The sequence below is a fragment of the Pseudophryne corroboree genome, chromosome 6, assembly GCF_028390025.1.
Source record: "Pseudophryne corroboree isolate aPseCor3 chromosome 6, aPseCor3.hap2, whole genome shotgun sequence".
Taxonomy (NCBI): Eukaryota; Metazoa; Chordata; class Amphibia; order Anura; family Myobatrachidae; genus Pseudophryne; species Pseudophryne corroboree.
In genome coordinates this window covers 468,822,909-468,843,565 of record NC_086449.1, presented here as the reverse complement: position 1 = coordinate 468,843,565, position 20,657 = coordinate 468,822,909, and the positions used below count along the sequence as shown (strand labels likewise).

Here is a 20,657-nt window from a genome sequence, read left to right as displayed (position 1 = left end):
TTCATTTTTAGTAGTAATGAGCGGGTTCGGTTCCTCGGAATCCGAACCCCCTGAACTTCACCCATTTTACACAGTTCTGAGGCAGACTCGGATCCTCCCGCCTTGCTCGGTTAACCCGAGCGCGCCCGAACGTCATCATCCCGCTGTCAGATTCTTGCGAGATTCGTATTCTATATAAGGAGCCGCGCATCGCCGCCATTTTCACTCGTGCATTGGAGATGATAGGGAGAGGACGTGCAGCGTTCTCTCAGTTTCTGTGTTCAGTGTGCTGCAAATATCTGTGCTCAGTGTGCTGCAAATATCTGTACTCAGTGTGCTGAAAATATCTACGTTCTCTGCCTGAAAAACGCTCCATATCTGTGCTGCATTGTAGTATATAGTAGGAGGACAGTGCAGAATTTTGCTGACCAGTGACCACCAGTATTATATAGCAGTACGGTAGAGTAGTCCACTGCTCTACTTACCTCTATGTCGTCAAGTATACTATCCATCCATACCTGTGGTGCATTTTAGTTGTGCGCAGTATATATAGTAGGAGGACAGTGCAGAATTTTGCTGACCACCAGTATATAATATATAGCAGTACAGTACAGTAGTCCACTGCTCTACCTACTCTGTGTCGTCAAGTATACTATCCATCCATACCTGTGGTGCATTTTAGTTGTGCGCAGTATATATAGCAGGAGGACAGTGCAGAATTTTGCTGACCACCAGTATATAATATATAGCAGTACGGTACAGTAGTTCACTGCTCTACCTACCTCTGTGTCATCAAGTATACTATCCATCCATACCTGTGGTGCATTTTAGTTGTGCGCAGTATATATAGTAGGAGGACAGTGCAGAATTTTGCTGACCACCAGTATATAATATATAGCAGTTCGGTACAGTAGTCCACTGCTCTACCTACCTCTGTGTCGTCAAGTATACTATCCATCCATACCTGTGGTGCATTTTAGTTGTGCGCAGTTTATATAGTAGGAGGACAGGGCAGAATTTTGCTGACCACCAGTATATAATATATAGCAGTACGGTACAGTAGTCCACTGCTCTACCTACCTCTGTGTCGTCAAGTATACTATCCATCCATACCTGTGGTGCATTTTAGTTGTGCGCAGTATATATAGTAGGAGGACAGTGCAGAATCTTGCTGACCACCAGTATATAATATATAGCAGTACGGTACAGTAGTCCACTGCTCTACCTACCTCTGTGTCATCAAGTATACTATCCATCGATACCTGTGGTACATTTTAGTTGTGCGCAGTATATATAGTAGGAGGACAGTGCAGAATTTTGCTGACCACCAGTATATAATATATAGCAGTACAGTACAGTAGTGCACTGCTCTACCTACCTCTGTGTCGTCAAGTATACTATCCATCCATACCTGTGGTGCATTTTAGTTGTGCGCAGTATATATAGTAGGAGGACAGTGCAGAATTTTGCTGACCACCAGTATATAATATATAGCAGTACGGTACAGTAGTCCACTGCTCTACCTACCTCTGTGTCGTCAAGTATACTATCCATCCATACCTGTGCTGCATTTTAGTTTTGCGCAGTATTATATAGTAGGAGGACAGTGCAGAATTTTGCTGACCACCAGCATATATATATAGCAGTACGGTACAGTAGTCCATTGCTCTACCTCTGTGTCGTGAAGTATACTACAAAAGTTCAGTAAAATTACCCAAAAATCAAAATTAAAAGCATCTGATGAGAAGCGTAAACTTGCCAATATGCCATTTACAACACGGAGTGGCAAAGAATGGCTGAGGCCCTGGCCTATGTTCATGGCTAGTGGTTCAGATTCACATGAGGATGGAAGCACTTATCCTCTCGCTAGAAAACTGCAGTGCCACTCCTAGGTGGGCCAGGTGTTTGTGTCGGCCACTTGGGTCGCTTAGCTTAGACATCCAGCGACTTGGGTGCACCTCTTTTTTTCTTTGCATCATGTGCTGTTTGGGGACCATTTTTTAAATCGGCCATCCTGTCTGACACTGCAGTGCCACTCCTAGATGGGCCAGGTGTTTGTGTCGGCCACTTGGGTCGCTTAGCTTAGTCATCCAGCGACCTCGGTGCAAATTTTAGGACTAAAAATAATATTGTGAGGTGTGAGGTGTTCAGAATAGACTGGAAATGAGTGGAAATTATGGTTATTGAGGTTAATAATACTATGGGATCAAAATGACCCCCAAATTCTATGATTTAAGCTGTTTTTGAGGGTTTTTTGTAAAAAAAAAACAAATCCAAATCACACCCGAATCCGACAAAAAAATTTCAGGGAGGTTCTGCCAAAACGCGTCCGAATCCAAAACACGGCCGCGGAACCGAATCCAAAACCAAAACACAAAACCCGAAAAATTTCCGGTGCACATAACTAATTTTTTTAGTAATGGCAGCCGGAACAACTGGTCAACTTCATTAATAAGAATTGTTTTCTAGTTGACTTATAGGCGGTATTTATCAGCCAGGCACCTGGCTGTAACACAACTCACCTAATAATATGAATATAGTATACACTGGTCACTCTTAAAAATGTAAAATAAGTGTCTATTTAACAGGATTTAAAAACAATATAGATTTTTTTTTATAACAGCAATAAAAACTCAAACGCTGTGCACTGTGCAGTGTGTGTATGTGTGTGTCACAAATACAGTGCACTGACAATGATGATGCCTGCAGAGTGACACTGACAGCCAGACTGTAGCCAGTGAAGTAAGTGTAGTGCATGTTTGTATTAATAATAGTCTTCCCACTCCTATTTCTATAGCACCCTAATGGCGCCCTGATGGTGAATTAATAAATGCTTAGCCCCATCCCACACCCTTTCCCTCCGCTCTCCAGTGTAAAATGGAGCCTGCAATCAAGAGGGAGGAACTTATATAGAATCCAAAACACGTAACATCAGGGGAAATCCAAAACACGTCAGATCCAACACCAGGAACGTAATGTTTTGCCTTGTTTTGGGATCTAATTCTGGTGTAAAAACCCGCGTTGGGGATCAGAAGATCAGAAACACTTGGATCCCCTAAATTCTGGGATGTTCGGCATTCTCAAGAAATCCAAACCGCACATCTCTAGTTTTAGAATCTGGTACTTAGTAAATAATCCCCTAGGAGTATTAATATTAGTAATAATATTTAACTAATGAAGAAAATGAATGTCTTAAAGTATTTACATTAATTAGATGAGCATTGTATATGATGCTGTTTTTATACATTTTTTTCTCAAATTTTCCTTACTTATTGTAGCAAAAACATATAGTGTATAAAAAGCAAACTTCCCGTTACACAGCATAACAAATAATACAATTATCAAAACAGAGATTAGCAGATACTTCATATCAGCAAAATAAGAAAGAAAACATTTCTTGACAAAAGGTCGATTTTAATTGATTTTAAATTGATCTAAATTGATGTTGTGTTTCAGGGGCTAAAACGCACATTTACTATAATTTAAAATGTATATAAAAAATAATATGTTGGTAAATGTGCATCTTAAAGTTTTAGTTGCTTGTAAGATGTGACCTCTCGATCCGGTCGGTTTCAGGAATGTTTTATGATGTTTATCTTCTAGCGCTACTGCATAGACACCTATACAGTTATCAGGAAGATCAGCCAATACTGGGTAGCTGTGTGTCTAGCTTTACTCTGTCCGGTTCCTTCCCTTTACCTTCCTGCCGTAACCTTCTACTTTGACTTTGACCATTCTCTTGCCACTATTCCAACCAAACGTACTGCTTACCAGGAAATGCAAATGCTATAAAGAAATTGTTTCATACTGTAGGTTAAAGGGTTTGTTTTACGGTAATATGTTTTAATGATATCTTATTATTGTCTAATGTCAAGATGAACCTCTACTAGTAGGAGAAAACCATAGAAGTCCGTTCTGAGAATTATGGCATCTGGCACCACAACTTCACACTGTACACAGAGTGGAGTCTGTTTAATTTCAGCTACAGAGGTGTCAGCTTTTATATTTCTGAAACCAATTTGTAATGTTTTGATTAGGATTGTTTGATAGAAGCGCTGGGGATAATGAAAACATGAAATGTATTACTGTGTTGTAAGCTAATGGAAAGCATCTTAAACTGTCACTTAAACAAATGATAACAGGACACAAGTCTGTTTCATTAAAGGATTACTAATTCCCTGTATGTATATGCAATGGAATATACCTGAATATCCCTGTCCTTATATTTCTCTAGCAGGGTCAGTATTCGTTAGTGTGTGAGTAAGGTTTATGGCAGCCTTCTGATCCCGCTGTCTTTGCTGCATCTGCTATGTATCAGGAAGGTGACCACACAGTGCAGTGCACTGCATAAGCCATTTAGCCTTGCCTCCTTTCCTTGGACCCGCAAATCACGGCATTTTGCCGCAGTGGGGACAGGGCTTAGTGATAAGACAACCTGGCTCCACCCCCAAAGTGTCATGCATTGTCTCCTCTCTGGCCTTCTCCCAGAGATGAGACCATAAAAGTAGATAAGTATGGTTCAGAGTGTTCGGTATGCTGGGACCAGGTGCGGTTTTAGGTGTGGGCAAGCAGGGCGGGCGTCTGGGATGCTGGGGCCTGCCCACCGCAACCCCGCTGCAGCAGGTGTCGTGGGCTGTGTGGGCGCCCACTGCAACCGACACCATTGAGGGAGACAGTCAGACGCTAGAGCTCCCGCTTGACCTCTAGCGTCTGTCTCCCTGCTCTCCTCCAGGTGCTAGAGTTCAAGGGGAACCTCTAGCATCTGACCGTCTCCCACAATGGTGTCAGCTGCAGCAGGGGTGTGGGCGAACAGGCGGCAATACATGAACCCCAAAGCAATGAGCATGAACCCTGTGGCAATGAGCAGGAAACCCCTGGCAACAAACATGGATCCCAGAGCATAACACCCCTGACAGCAAGCATGAAACCCTTGGCAAAGAGCATGAGACCACTGGCAACGAGCATGAGACCCCTGGCTACAAGCATTAGACAATGTGCAAACAATGGAATGTGACTGCAACAGGTGCGCTTTAAATCAGTGTGCCACCAGACAGCTAAATACCAAAATGGGAGGATTCCCCTCACCTCCACCACAACATATATATAAAAAAAACGAATGGTATAACTTATCCGGCGCTACTGTTTAGAAGTGCTTCCACTAGGATTTCTTCACAAATCTCTCTTTGTAAGAAGGATTTGAATCCACATACCCAAAAAAGATTATAAAGGGATGTACATAGTGACGTATAATTTTAATAGACAATGTAATGTCACTATGTACATCGCTTTATGATCTTTTTTGGTATGTGGATTCAAATCCTTCTTACAAATAGAGATTTGTGAAGAAATCCTAGTGGAAGCACTTCTAAACAGTAGCGCCGGATAAGTTATACCATTAATTTTTTTTCTATACTAGGATTAGACCCCTGACAATGAGCATGGAACCAGAGCATGAAACCCCTGGCAACGAGCATGAGACCCTTGTCAATGAGCATTAGACCCCTGGCAATGAGCATGGAACCCAGAGCATGAAACCCCAGGCAATGAGCATGAAACCCTTAGCAACGAGCAGGTAATTAGAAGCCTTACTGTGGGGCATAATTTGTAAGGGACATTAATGTGTGTGGGGCATAAAATGGTCACAGGGGCATAACTGTATGGCATAAACTACAATGGGCATTACAGTGTATGGCATAATGTTTGGCATAATGTGTAATGGGCATTACGGTGTGTCGATTAATATGAAATGGGCATTACGGTGTGTAGCATAACGTGTAATGGGCATTAAGGTGTGTGGCATAAGTTGTAGTAGGCATTATGGTGTGTTGCATAACGTGTAATGGTCATTACAGTGTGTGGCATAAGTTGTAATAGGCGTTATGGTGTGTGGCATGTGTTATGGGCATTACGGTGTTTGGCATAAGTTGTAATATGGTTTACGGTGTGTGGCATAACGTGTAAGGGGCATTATGGTGTGTGGCATTACATGTAAGGGGAATTATGGTGTGTGGCATAGGATTCAATATGTTTTAACGGCGGACGGATGCCGGATGTCAATATCCCAACAGCAGCATCCCGCCCGCCAGAATGCCGGCAGCGGGGCGAGCGCTAAGAGGACACCTCCTCTCCAGCCAGCAAAGCAACAGACTCTAGGCACTAAGGTCACTAGGACACTCTAGCACTGTCCCAGAGTCTATATATATTACTTTGCTAAAATTAGAATGTATAGCTCTCTGTCCACATAAGTCAGATATAAGTAATCTGAATATAGGCTCATAGTATGCATACCTCACACAAGACACTGCAAAAACTATAATCCATGCTCTCATTATCTTCTGTACTGATTATAGCAATAGTCTTCTTACTGGAAAAAGAGACTCTCACCACTACAATCCATTCTGAATGTAGCTGTGAGGCGTTAGATGTTCACCAAGTACTTTTACTCACACACAAGGCCATTAACCAAACTACTCCAACGTACATCTCGTAATATATCTCAAATATCTCCCAACCCAACCTCTCTACCCTTCACAAGATCTGTGTCTCTCATCCACAGTCACTATTCACTCCCATTCATGGCTGCAGGACTTTCTTCGGGCAGCACCTACTCTGTAGAGTGCCCTACTCAGAGCCGACCCTAACCAATATGATGCCCTAGGCAAGATTTTGGCTGGTGCCTCCTAGTAACTGCCGCTAGTTCTGCCATTGAGCCTGCACCCCTTTCCCAGCACCATCACCCCTCACCCATAGCAGTCCTCATTTTGGTGTTCCTGCCCCCTATATTTTAAATAGGAACAGTGTGCACATTTGGCGCACAGCCCAAAAAGGGGTGTGTTCAGACTGGGAAGGGGCATGGTCACACAATAGTACACCCAATTCAAATTACACCACACAGTACTGCAACTTTATTCACATTTTATCATGTGACAGTGTCCATTATTCATGTTACATCACACAGTAGTACCACTTTACCTTATAAACATTACTCCTCACAATAGTGCCCCTTATTCACATTTCACGTTCACATTATTCACACTGAATTGCTCCTTATTCACATTACACCACATCATAGACCACACAGTAGTTCCCTTTCTATACATTATGCCACACAGTAGTGCCCCTTATTCACATTACATCACACTGAATTGCTTCTTATGCACATTATAATATACCATATTGTTCCTTATTCACATTACACCACACCATATTGCTCTTTAATCACATTAGACCACATAGTAGTGCCCTTTCTATACATTACGTCACACAGTAGAGCACCTTATACACATAATACCACACATTAGTAATGCATTTATACACATAATACCACACAGTAATGTCCCTTACACATATGACACACATTATTAATGTCCTTATAAACATAATGCGCCTTACACATTATGCCAACCTTTATTAATGCCCTTATACACATAATGTCCCTTACACATGTGCCACAAATTATTAATGCCTTTATACACATAATGGCATACGTAATGCCCCGTACACATAACTGCCACATTATTAATGCCCTTATACACATAATGACACACATAAGCGGGGTCATTCTGACCCGATCACACGCTGCAGTTTATCACAGCAGTGCGATCGGGTCAGTAGTGCACATGCGCCTGTGCCGTAGAGCGCCGGCGCATGCCAGACAGCCGAAGGCCGTCGTTGCCTAGCGATCGCCTCTGCCTGTCAGGTCGCTGGGCGGGAGGGGGCTGGACAGCAGCATTAAGCCGCCATTTAGGGGGTGCAGTCCAGCCAACGCAGGCGTGGCCGGACTGTTGTGGGGGGCGGGCGGGCCGCAGCGGCTGCGTGATGTCACACGCAGCCGCTGCAACCCGGGCGGCGAAGAGGTTCTCCCAGCCAGCTGCAGGAGCTGCGCTGGCCAGGAGTTACTCCTCAAATACAAAAGCATCTCCGCTATGCGATGTATACAGTGTATACATTATAAAACACCTTCTTGTTGCTGCCATGAACATTTTAAGTCTGCAAGAAAGCAGAGAGATGAGAGAGAAGCAGAGTGTGAACATTAAAGGAACATGGATAAGATAGTGATGCCAGATATTGGGTCACTGCATAATGGGCAAGTGGTTCAGCCACAGCATCCTCACATGCCAAGGGTTGCCGACCCCTGATGTAAGTCAATGAAACATCTACAGTAATAAAGGTACATGTAAAGAAAGAATAATGAGTGTAAACAGAGTTACTTAAATATCAGTTTTTAACATGAAGTATTATTTTTTGTAGGTGCACATACTGCCACAAATGCAGCAACTACTGTGCAAGAAAGCCAGGATGTGTGAGGTGGCTGCACTCTTTCCAGGTATGTTGGCTTACTGCAACACACACTGCATCATTGATATGACATAAGTGCTGCACAAATATTGCTGAACACAGCGGCTGGCTGGCAACTTTTAGCCTGGGGGGCAAGTCCAGAGCACTGGCCCATAAGTAATGTCGCCATCTTAAATGGAGTTTTTTTTGTTTAAAAAATATTTATTAATAAAAAAAAATTAGGCCTGGTGTAAATTGTCCCAAAGATACTTTATTATAAATTTGTCAGTGCAGCCGCAGCTTCAGCAGAGCTGTGTAGTGCAGGGGTGGCCAACCTGACAGTGGCAAAGAGCTAGAATATATCTGTAGTCAAGGGTAAGAGCCATATCATGTGTGCGCCGCAAAAATGGGGGCGTGGCATAGTAGTCACAAAGCCACACCCCATTTTTATGTGCACACCTTTCGGTTTGACGTTTGTAGGAGTATGGCCTTGTGTCATAACCCCATTTTTAGTCATGTTGTACAGTAGCACATACAAATAAAGCTCCTGTACAGTGCCATATACATATAAAACCACCAAAAAATGGGTGCCTCCACAGTGCCAGATACATATATGTCCCCACAGTGCCAGATACATATATGTCCCCACAGTGCTAGATACATATATCCCACCACAGTGCCAGATACACATATGCCCCCACAGTGCCAGATACATATATTCCTCCACGGTGCCAGATACATATATTCCTCCACAGTGCCAGATACATATATGTGCCCACAGTGCCAGATACATATATGTCCCCACAGTGCCAGATACATATATGTCCCCACAGTGCCAGATACATATATTCCTCCACAGTGCCAGATACATATATCCCACCACAGTGCCAATATGCCCCCACAGTGCCAGATACATATATGTCCCCATAGTGCCAGATATGCCCCCACTGCCAGATACACATCTCCCCAGTGCCAGATATGCCCCCACTGCCAGATACACATCTCTCCAGTGCCAGATATGCCCCCAATGTAAGATACACATGTACCCCCAGTGCCAGATATGCCCCCAGTGCCAGATATGCCCCCAGTGCCAGATACACATGTCCCCCCAGTGCCAGATATGCCCACAGTGACAGATACACATTGTCTCAGTGCCAGATATGCCCCCCAGTGCCAAATATGGCCCCACTGTCAGCTACACATCTCCCCAGTGCCAGATATGCCCCCACTGCCAGCTACACATCTCCCCAGTGCCAGATATGCCCCCAGTGCCAGATACGCATCCCCCCAGTGCAAGATATGCCCCCAGTGCCAGAAACACATGTCCCCCTATTGCCAAATATGCCCCCAGTGCCAGATACACGTCCCTCCAGTGCCAGATATGCCCCCAGTGCCAAATATGCCCCCACTGTCAACTACACATCTCCCCAGTGCCAGATATGCCCCCACTGCCAGCTACACGTCTCCCCAGTGCCAGATATGCCCCCAGTGCCAGAAACACATGTCCTCCCACTAGTGCCAGATATGCCCCCAGTGCCAGATACACGTCCCTCCAGTGCCAGATATGCCCCCAGTGCCAAATATGCCCCCACTGTCAACTACACATCTCCCCAGTGCCAGATATGCCCCCACTGCCAGCTACACGTCTCCCCAGTGCCAGATATGCCCCCAGTGCCAGAAACACATGTCCTCCCACTAGTGCCAGATATGCCTCCAGTGCCAGAAACACATGTCCCCCCGTGCCAGATATGCCCCCAGTGCCAGATACACGTTCTCCCCCAGTGCCAGATATGCCCCCAGTGTATGATACACATGTCCCCACACTGCACCTCCCCCCCCCCAAGGGCTGCTCACCGCCGCGCTGCTGCTCTGCTCAGTCTGATGCTTGTGAGGGGAAGGGAGCGCAGCGTGCGCCTCTCCTGTCCCTCACTCTCCACTGTCCGTCAGCATTGATTCTCTCTAATTAGGCACCGGTCCGTGTGCCAATCAGAGTTCGTGGACCGGCAGCGAAGACTCCTGATTGACTGCCGGTCGGCAAGCTCTGATTGGCTCACGGGCTGGCGCCGGGCACTGCAGACTGGGGCAGCGGGAGGCGCCGCAGGAGCTTACAAGCCGCATGTGGAGATAAATAGAGCCGCATGTGGCTCGAGAGCCGGGGGTTGGCCACCGCTGGTGTAGTGGAAGGTGGCGGCGGGCCTGTGACCCTTGGCAATAGCGTGGCCCGAGGGGCACATGGCACCCTGCCCCCCAGGCCAGCCCGCCTCTGGCTGAACAGCTCATCAATCTGACACCACACACACACACACACACACACACACACACACACACACACACACACACACACACACACACCTTTTACTATGTAGGGTAAATACAGCTGACTTTGTATGTGGCGACAATATACTAGGCAGCTTTGTTTTTACACTGACTTCAGACACCATTCCCAACACTAGTGGGGTTGTGTAAAAGGTTCTGAGATTACGAAACTGGCAGATATCACTAAGTTTGACACTAAATTTAAAGCAGCAATCAATTTTCTCTAACGTCCTAGTGGATGCTGGGGACTCCGTAAGGACCATGGGGATAGACGGGCTCCGCAGGAGACATGGGCACTTTAAGAAAGAATTTAGGTTCTGGTGTGCACTGGCTCCTCCCTCTATGCCCCTCCTCCAGACCTTAGTTTGATACTGTGCCCAGACGAGCTGGGTGCTGTTCAGTGAGCTCTCCTGAGTTTGCTGAGAGAAAGTATTTTGTTAGGTTTTTTATTTTCAGGGAGCTCTGCTGGCAACAGACTCCCTGCATCGTGGGACTGAGGGGAGAGAAGCAGCCCTACTCTCTGAAGCTAGGTTCTGCTTCTTAGGCTACTGGACACCATTAGCTCCAGAGGGATCGGTACGCAGGATCTCACCCTCGCTGTCCGGTCCCGGAGCCGCGCCGCCGTCCCCCTCGCAGAGCCGGAAGACAGAAGCCGGGTGAGTATGAGAAGCAAAGAAGACTTTACAGGCGGCAGAAGACTCCGTGTTCTTCACTAAGGTAACGCACAGCACTGCAGCTGTGCGCCATTGCTCCACACACATACTCCGGTCACTGTAAGGGTGCAGGGCACGGGGGGGGGGGGGGGGGGGCGCCCTGGGCAGCATTTGGGACCTCTTTTGGCAAAGTTAAGCATATATACAGCTGGGCACTGTATATATGTATGAGCCCCCGCCAAAAAATTGCATATTTAAGCGGGACAGAAGCCCGCCGCCGAGGGGGCGGGGCTTCTTCCTCAGCACTCACCAGCACCATTTTTTCTCCACAGCTCCGTTGAGAGGAAGCTCCCCAGGCTCTCCCCTGCAGATACACGGTAGAAGAGGGTAAAAAGAGAGGGGGGGCACATAATTAGGTGCAAAAAGCAATATAAACAGCAGCTACTGGGTTAACATTAAGTTACTGTGTTATTCCTGGGTTTATAGCGCTGGGGTGTGTGCTGGCATACTCTCTCTCTCTGGGGTATATGCAATTGCGGTCGAATTCCCGAAAATGTCAAAAAACGGAACATTTTCGCCAAAAATAATAATTCGACAATGCAATTCAGTACTTTTCGACAAAAAACCGGACTTTCCAAATTCGACTTTTGGAAATTCGACATTTGTCAAATTCGACATTTCTGCAATGGTACAAATGCGGCAATTCGACAAAAGTATATTCAATTGAAGATTGTAAATTCGACAACAGTGCTTTTAGACAGTAAATTCGTCATTTTCAATCCGCCACATTTTGCTGGCGGAATCTAATAAAAAAATTTAAAAACATGTTTTTTTTGTGTTTTTTTTTTTATTGGTAATAGCATATCTATTTATATTAGAAGGGATTAGGTACTTGGTTTGTCTATTTTGGAGGCACAAGTATTATTTATATATTTTTAAAAATATTATTTTTAAAACATTTTTTTTTAAATGGAATGGTAAAAATCAGGAAAAAAAATGCGTGGGATCCCCCCTCCTAAGCATAACCAGCCTCGGGCTCTTCGAGCTGGTCCTGGTTTTAAAAATCCGGGGGGAAAACTGACATGGGACCCCCGTATTTTTAAAACCAGCACCGGGCTCTGCGCCTGGTGCTGGGGCAAAAAATACGGGGGACAAAAAGCGTAGGGGTCCCCCATATTTTTTACACCAGCATCGGGCTCCACTAGCTGGGTAGATACTGCCACAGCCGGGGGTCACTTTTATACAGCGCCCTGCGGCCGTGGCATTAAATACGCAACTAGTCACCCCTGGCCGGGGTACCCTGGAGGAGTGGGGACCCCTTCAATCAAGGGGTCCCCCCCTCCATCCACCCAAAGGGCCAGGGGTGAAGCCCGAGGCTGTCCCCCCCCATCCAAGGGCTGCGGATGGGGGGCTGATAGCCTTTTGAAAATTGAAAGAATGTTGTTTTTTCCAGTAGTACTACAAGTCCCAGCAAGCCTCCCCCGCAAGCTGGTACTTGGAGAACCACAAGTACCAGCTGGTACCTGTAGTTCTACTGGAAAAAAATACCCAAATAAAAACAGGACACGCACACCGTGATTGGCTGTATGCGCGTCTGAGCCGGCAGACAGCGCATCGCACAGCTCCCTCCATTAGTTTCAATGGTAGGAACTTTGCGGTCAGCGGTGGGGTTACCCGCGGTCAGCCGCTGACCGCGGGTGACCTCACCGCTGACCGCAAAGTTCCCACCATTGAATATAATGGTAAGGCTTTGCGATGCGCTGTCTGACAGCTCAGACGCGCATAGCCAATCAGCAGAGTGCCACGACGTTGCGCTCGCTGATTGGCTGAAGGGACCCTCTATGACAGGAGTCACGTGGGGTCCCGGCATTCGTGGAAAGGGGTCCCATGTGTAAACATGGGACCCCTTTCAGTCCGTTTGGTCCGGGTTGCCGTTTTGTTGTTTTGCCAAGTACGAGGATTATTTAAAAAGATCCGGACACTGGATCAGGTGAGTATAATTTTATTCACAGGTACCCCGGATTCTTCAGTGACGAGGGGGGCGTGGCTGTCGGTGGGTCAACATAGGTAAGTATGTGTGTCGACATGTATGAAATAAACTTTTACTTTCACGGTGTGTGTCTCCTGTTTTTATTTGGGTATTTTTTTTTCAGTAGAACTACAGGTACCAGCGGGCCCGTTTTTCTACCCGCATGCTGGTACTTGTGGTTCTGCAAGTACCAGCTTGCGGGGGAGGCTTGCTGGGACTTGTAGTTCTTCTGGAAAAAACAATATTCTAAAATTTTTCTCAAGGCTATCAGCCCCCCATCCGCAGCCCTTGGATGGGGGGGACAGCCTCGGGCTTCACCCCTGGCCCTTGGGTGGCTGGGGGGGGGCCCTTGATTGAAGGGGTCCCCACTCCCCCAGGGTACCCTGGCCAGGGGTGACTAGTTGGTTATTTAATGCCACGGCCGCAGGGCGCTGTATAAAAGTGACCCCCGGCTGTGGCATTATCTGTCCAGCTAGTGGAGCCCGATGCTGGTGTAAAAAATACGGGGGACCCCTATGCTTTTTGTCCCCCGTATTTTTTGCACCAGCACCAGGCGCAGAACCCGGTGCTGGTTTTAAAAATACGGGGGATCCCCTGTCAGTTTTCCCCCCGGATTTTTAGAACCAGGACCGGCTCGAAGAGCCCAAGGCTGGTTATGCTTAGGAGGAGGGACCCCACGCAATTTTTTTGGAGGGGTTTTACCGTTTTTCCCGTTTTTTTTTAATTTTTACAAGTCTAATCAAAATCCGTCAAATCGGCCGTTTTTCGACAGCGGGATTGTCGAATCCATTTTTTATTGAATATGTTGAATTCCGGCACCCACTTGCCGGAATTCGACGGTCGAATTGTGTCGAATTAAAAAACGGGCGAAAAATTGCCGCGATTCGCCGGCAATTGCATATACCCCTCTGTCTCTCCAAAGGGCCTTGTGGGGGAACTGTCTTCAGAGAGGGCATTCCCTGTGTGTGTGGTGTGTCGGTACACTTGTGTCGACATGTATGATGAGGAAGGCTATGTGGAAGCAGAGCTGGAGCAAATGAATGTGGTGTTTCCGCCGACGGCCCCGACACCTGATTGGATGGATATGTGGAAGGTTTTAAATGATAATGTTAATTCCTTGCATAAAAAGTTAGAAAAAGCTGAAGCCTCGGGACAGTCAGGGTGCCAACCCGTGCCTGATCCTATGTCGCAGAGGCCGTCAGGGTCTCAGAAGCGCCCACTATCCCAAACTGTTGACACAGATACCGACATGGATTCTGACTCCAGTGTCGATTACGATGATGCAAAGTTACAGCCAAAATTGGCTAAATCCATCCGTTATATGATTATAGCAATTAAGGATGTGTTGCACATCACAGAGGAAACCCCAGTCCCTGACAAGAGGGTGCATATGTATGGGGAAAAGAAGCCGGAGGTAACCTTTCCCCTCTCACACGAGCTAAATGAGTTATGTGAAAAGGCTTGGGAATCTCCAGATAAAAAACTGCAGATTTCCAAAAGGATTCTTATGGCGTATCCTTTCCCGCCAACGGACAGGTTACGCTGGGAATCCTCCCCTAGGGTGGACAAAGCTTTAACACGCTTATCCAAGAAGGTAGCCCTGCCGTCACAGGATACGGCTACCCTCAAAGATGCTGCGGATCGCAAACAGGAGGTTACCCTGTCCATTTATACACATTCAGGTACCTTATTGAGGCCGGCAATCACGTCGGCCTGGGTGTGTAGTGCTGTAGCAGCATGGACGGATACCTTATCTGAGGAAATTGATACCTTAGACAAGGATACTGTATTGTTGACCCTGGGGCATATTAAAGACGCTGTCCTATATATGAGAGATGCTCAAAGAGACATTAGTCTACTGGGTTCTAGAATAAATGCTATGTCGATTTCTGCCAGAAGGGTCCTGTGGACTCGGCAATGGACAGGTGATGCAGACTCAAAAAGGCATATGGAGGTTTTACCTTACAAGGGTGAGGAATTGTTTGGGGAGGGTCTCTCGGACCTGGTCTCCACAGCTACAGCTGGAAAGTCAAATTTTTTGCCCTTTATTCCCTCACAGCCTAAGAGAGCACCATATTATCAAATGCAGGCCTTTCGATCACAAAGAAACAAGAAAGTCCGAGGTGCGTCCTTTCTTGCCAGAGGCAGGGGCAGAGGTAAGAAGCTGCACAACACAGCTAGTTCCCAGGAACAGAAGTCCTCTCCGGCCTCTACAAAATCCACCGCATGACGCTGGGGCTCCACAGGCGGAGCTAGGCCCGGTGGGGGCACGTCTTCGGAATTTTAGCCACAAGTGGGTTCACTCCCAGGTGGATCCCTGGGCGATAGAAATTGTGTCTCAGGGATACAAGCTGGTAGGGCCGATACCTCAAATCGGCCCTACCAGCTTCCCCCCACGAGAGGGAAATAGTGTTAACTGCAATTCACAAATTGCATCTTCAACAGGTGGTGGTCAAGGTCAAGGGAAGGGGTTATTATTCGACCATGTTTGTAGTCCCAAAACCGGACGGTTCGGTCAGACCCATATTGAATTTAAAATCCCTGAACATATACCTGAAAAGGTTCAAGTTCAAGATGGAATCGTCTAGAGCGGTCATCGCAAGCCTGGAAGGGGGGGATTTTATGGTGTCTCTGGACATAAAGGATGCATACCTTCATGTCCCCATTTATCCACCTCATCAGGCGTACCTCAGATTTGTGGTACAGGATTGTCATTACCAATTTCAGACGTTGCCGTTTGGTCTCTCCACGGCACCGAGAATATTTACCAAGGTAATGGCGGAAATGATGGTACTCCTGCGGAAGCAAGGGGTCACCATTATCCCGTACTTGGACGATCTCCTCATAAAAGCGAGATCAAGAGAGCAGTTGCTGAACAGCGTCGCACTTTCTCTGGAAGTGTTACGGCAACACGGCTGGATTCTGAATATTCCAAAGTCGCAGTTGGTTCCTACGACTCGTCTGCCTTTCCTGGGCATGATTCTAGACACAGACCAGAAAAGGGTTTATCTCCCGATAGAGAAAACTCAGGAACTCATGACACTGGTCAGGAACCTATTAAAACCAAAACAGGTGTCAGTACATCACTGCACTCGAGTCCTGGGAAAGATGGTGGCATCATACGAGGCGATTCCCTTTGGCAGGTTCCATGCGAGGACCTTTCAATGGGACTTACTGGACAAGTGGTCCGGATCACATCTTCAGATGCATCAGTTAATCACCCTATCCCCCAGGGCCAGGGTGTCACTCCTGTGGTGGCTGCAGAGCGCTCACCTTCTCGAGGGCCGCAGATTCGGCATTCAGGCCTGGGTCCTGGTGACCATGGACGCAAGCCTCCGAGGTTGGGGAGCAGTCACACAGTGAAGAAATTTCCAAGGTCTGTGGTCAAGTCAAGAGACTTGCCTTCACATCAACATACTGGAACTAAGGGCCATATACAACGCCCTACGTCAAGCGGAGACCCTGCTTCGCGACCAACCGGTTCTGATTCAGTCAGACAACATCACCGCAGTGGCTCATGTAAACCGACAAGGCTGCACAAGGAGCAGGGTGGCGATGGCGTAAGCCACCAGAATTCTTCGCTGGGCGGAGAATCACGTAAGCGCACTGTCAGCAGTGTTCATCCCGGGAGTGGACAACTGGGAAGCAGACTTTCTCAGCAGACACGACCTCCACCCGGGAGAGTGGGAACTTCATCAGGAAGTCTTCGCACAGATTACACCTGGTCACACCGTGGGTGTTCCAGTCGGTCTATGTATTTCCTCCTCTTCCTCTCATACCCAAGGTGCTGAGGATAATAAGAAAAAGAGGAGTGAGAACAATCCTCATTGTTCCAGATTGGCCACGAAGGACTTGGTATCCAGATCTGCAAGAAATGCTCACAGAGGACCCGTGGCCTCTTCCTCTACGACAGGACTTGTTGCAACAGGGGCCCTGTCTGTTCCAAGACTTACAGCGGCTGCGTTTGATGGCATGGCGGTTGAACGCCGGATCCTAGCAGAGAAAGGCATTCCAGATGAGGTCATTCCTATGCTGATAAAGGCTAGGAAGGACGTGACAGCTCAACATTATCACCGTATATGGCGAAAATATGTTGCTTGGTGTGAGGCCAGGAATGCTCCTACGGAGGAATTCCAGCTGGGCCGTTTCCTTCACTTCCTACAGTCCCGAGTGAATTTGGGCCTAAAATTGGGTTCCATTAAGGTCCAGATTTCGTCCCTATCCATTTTCTTTCAAAAGGAGTTGGCTTCTCTACCTGAAGTTCATCATTTGTAAAGGGAGTGCTGCATATTCAGCCTCCTTTTGTGCCTCCAGTGGCACCTTGGGATCTTAACGTGGTGTTAAGTTTCCTGAAATCCCACTGGTTTGAACCACTTAAAACGGTGGAGTTGAAATATCTCACGTGGAAGGTGGTCATGCTATTAGCCTTGGCTTCGGCTAGGCGTGTGTCAGAGTTGGCGGCTTTGTCACATAAAAGCCCCTATCTGGTTTTCCATGTGGATAGAGCAGAATTGCGGACCCGTCCACAATTTCTGCCGAAAGTGGTTTCATCTTTTCATATAAACCAACCTATTGTGGTGCCTTTGGCTACTACTGACTTGGAGGATTCCGAGTTGCTGGATGTGGTCAGGGCTTTGAAGGTTTATGTAGCCAGAACGGCTAGGGTCAGGAAAACAGAGTCGTTGTTTATCCTGTATGCATCCAACAAGCTTGGTGCTCCTGCTTCAAAGCAAACTATTGCTCGCTGGATCTGTAACACGATTCAGCAGGCTCATTCTGCGGCTGGATTGCCGCTGCCAAAATCAGTTAAGGCCCATTCCACTAGGAAGGTGGGCTCTTCTTGGGCGGCTGCCCGAGGGGTCTCGGCATTACAACTTTGCCGAGCGGCTACTTGGTCAGGTTCAAACACTTTTGCAAAGTTCTACAAGTTTGATACCCTGGCTGAGGAGGACCTCTTGTTTGCTCAATCGGTGCTGCAGGGTCATCCGCACTCTCCCGCCCGTTTGGGAGCTTTGGTATAATCCCCATGGTACTTACGGAGTCCCCAGCATCCACTAGGACGTTAGAGAAAATAAGATTTTACTTACCGGTAAATCTATTTCTCGTAGTACGTAGTGGATGCTGGGCGTCCGTCCCAAGTGCGGACTTCTTCTGCAATGCTTGTATATAGTTATTGCTTCAATAAGGGTTATGTTATGGTTGCATCAGGGTTTGACCTGATGCTCTGTCGTTTGTCATGCTGTTAACTGGTTGTTTTCACATGTTATACAGTGTGATTGGTGTGGCTGGTATGAATCTTGCCCTGGATTACCAAAATCCTTTCCCCTTGTACTGTCAGCTCTTCTGGGCACAGTTTCTCTAACTGAGGTCTGGAGGAGGGACATAGAGGGAGGAGCCAGTGCACACCAGAACCTAAATTCTTTCTTAAAGTGCCCATGTCTCCTGCGGAGCCCGTCTATCCCCATGGTCCTTACGGAGTCCCCAGCATCCACTACGGACTACGAGAAATAGATTTACCGGTAAGTAAAATCTTATTATAAGGCAAAACCTTCGGATTGCCATATTATTCTGGTGAACTCCAGAAATCCAGCTGGTGTCATAATCTTGGAACCTATTACATAACCTCCTAAATCTGTATGCTTATTATGGGTGTGGATCATAGGGTCGACCACACTTAGGTCGACAGTCATTAGGTCGACCACTACACAGTCATTAGGTCAGCATGAACAAGGGCGACATGGAAAAAGGTTGAAATTAGTTTTTTCTTTTTTTGTGTGTCGTTTTCTTCGTAAAGTGACAGGGAACCGTAATTAGTGCTCGCATGGCTCGCTATGCTTCGGGCAAGGTGCCTCGCTCTGCTACCGCTGCGCTCGCCACAGGTTACTATTCCCAATCGTACTCCACGTGGATCGTAAAGTATGAAAAAGTTCCAAAAATGAATTTTTTTTGAACATCTCATGTCGACCTTTTTCCATGTCGACCTAGTACATGTTGACCTAGTGACCATGTCGACCTATAGACCATGTCGACCAATATTGGTCGACCTAATGATTGTCGACCTAAGTGTGGTCCACCTAAGACCGGATTCCACTTATTATACATTTGCCAAGCTGCAGTGAAACATGGTTTTGCCAGTGTGCATATCTACTCAGCATTACATAGCATACTGTACATGCTAGACTAGTACACACATAACATGTGATTACAGATATGCTAATATTCATTTAATGCTAGTGTTGGTTAAAAAAGAATGATCAACGTCCATTTGTGTCTCCTGTACTGTCCAAGGGGAAAACAGGGGTCAGAGGAGCGTGCTGAGCCCTCATTGCAGGGAATTATCACTTCTGTAGTTCTTAGAACTGCACAAATTTGGGTTTATAACTGTACAATTTTATTATAAAAATTCACAAATTGGGGGTGATTCAGAGGTGAATGCAGTTGCTTCTGCATATTTTTGCAAATGGGTGTCCTAATGTGATGCCCTCCAGCTGAGTCATGTATCCACCAATATGTCTACAAAGACGGGCTATCAGCGCACCATTGGCCGCACCATCAAATATTGCGCCTGCATGTGCCACTGTAGAGCAGCTGCATCTTTAGATGGAGTCACTGACACCAACACACCCGCTACACACCCATGACTGTTAGCCACAACCCCCAGTTCCCACCTAGATATATCCATCGAAATTACATGGCTCTCCATGTCTATCTCCCAGTGGTAAACATTGGGATGCATATGCAGTGCATCTCAGAGACATGAGCAAAGGGAAACCTACTATCCATGTATCCACCTCTGAATCACCCCCACTGTGTAGCACTGCCTGAAAAATGAAAGCTGTTTGCTATGTCTTAAAGTATTTTGCAGATGTATGTATGTGTCAAATACCCCACAAGTACCAAATGTAATTGAAAGTAATACAGTAAAACTCCTGTTACTGTTCCGCCAACACCAGTACTATACCAAGTCTATAAAAATAATATTTCTGGTAACAAAAAAATTTAGGGCTGATGCTGGGGCTAATTCAGTAAGGATAGCAAATTCTGCTAATCATGTCATCTGCTGGTGTTGGTCCACTGTGCTTTATTAGGTCCAGAGTCAACGCAACCGTCTACCAGGACATTTTAGAGCACTTTATGCTTCCTTCAGCAGACAAGCTTTATGGAAATGCTGACTTCATTTTCCAGCAGGACTTGGCACCTGCCCACACTGCCAAAAGTACCAAAACCTGGTTCAGTGACCGTGGGATTATTGTGCTGGATTGGCCAGCAAACTCGCGTGACCTGAAACCCATAGAGAATCTATGGGGCATTGTCAAGAGAAAGATGAGACATGAGACTGAACAATGCAGAAGAGCTGAAGGCCGCTATTGAAGCATCCTGATCTTCTATTACACCTCAGCAGT

The 20,657-nt window shown here is 46.7% G+C and overlaps 1 protein-coding gene and 1 long non-coding RNA gene across 3 annotated transcripts in view; one reads left to right on the top strand and one right to left on the bottom strand.

The window, feature by feature from the left end:
• The window catches only part of CPED1 (cadherin like and PC-esterase domain containing 1), a 590,522-nt gene that overhangs the window by 101,134 nt on the left and 468,731 nt on the right, over window positions 1-20,657 (top strand). For both annotated transcript variants that reach the window (XM_063927207.1, XM_063927206.1), the window contains exon 4: window positions 8,230-8,305. In XM_063927207.1, the coding sequence (XP_063783277.1) occupies window positions 8,230-8,305 (76 nt within the window). The remainder of the gene's footprint in view (window positions 1-8,229; window positions 8,306-20,657) is intronic.
• The window catches only part of LOC134932623 (uncharacterized), a 115,667-nt gene that overhangs the window by 78,924 nt on the left and 16,086 nt on the right, over window positions 1-20,657 (bottom strand). The window lies entirely within an intron of this gene.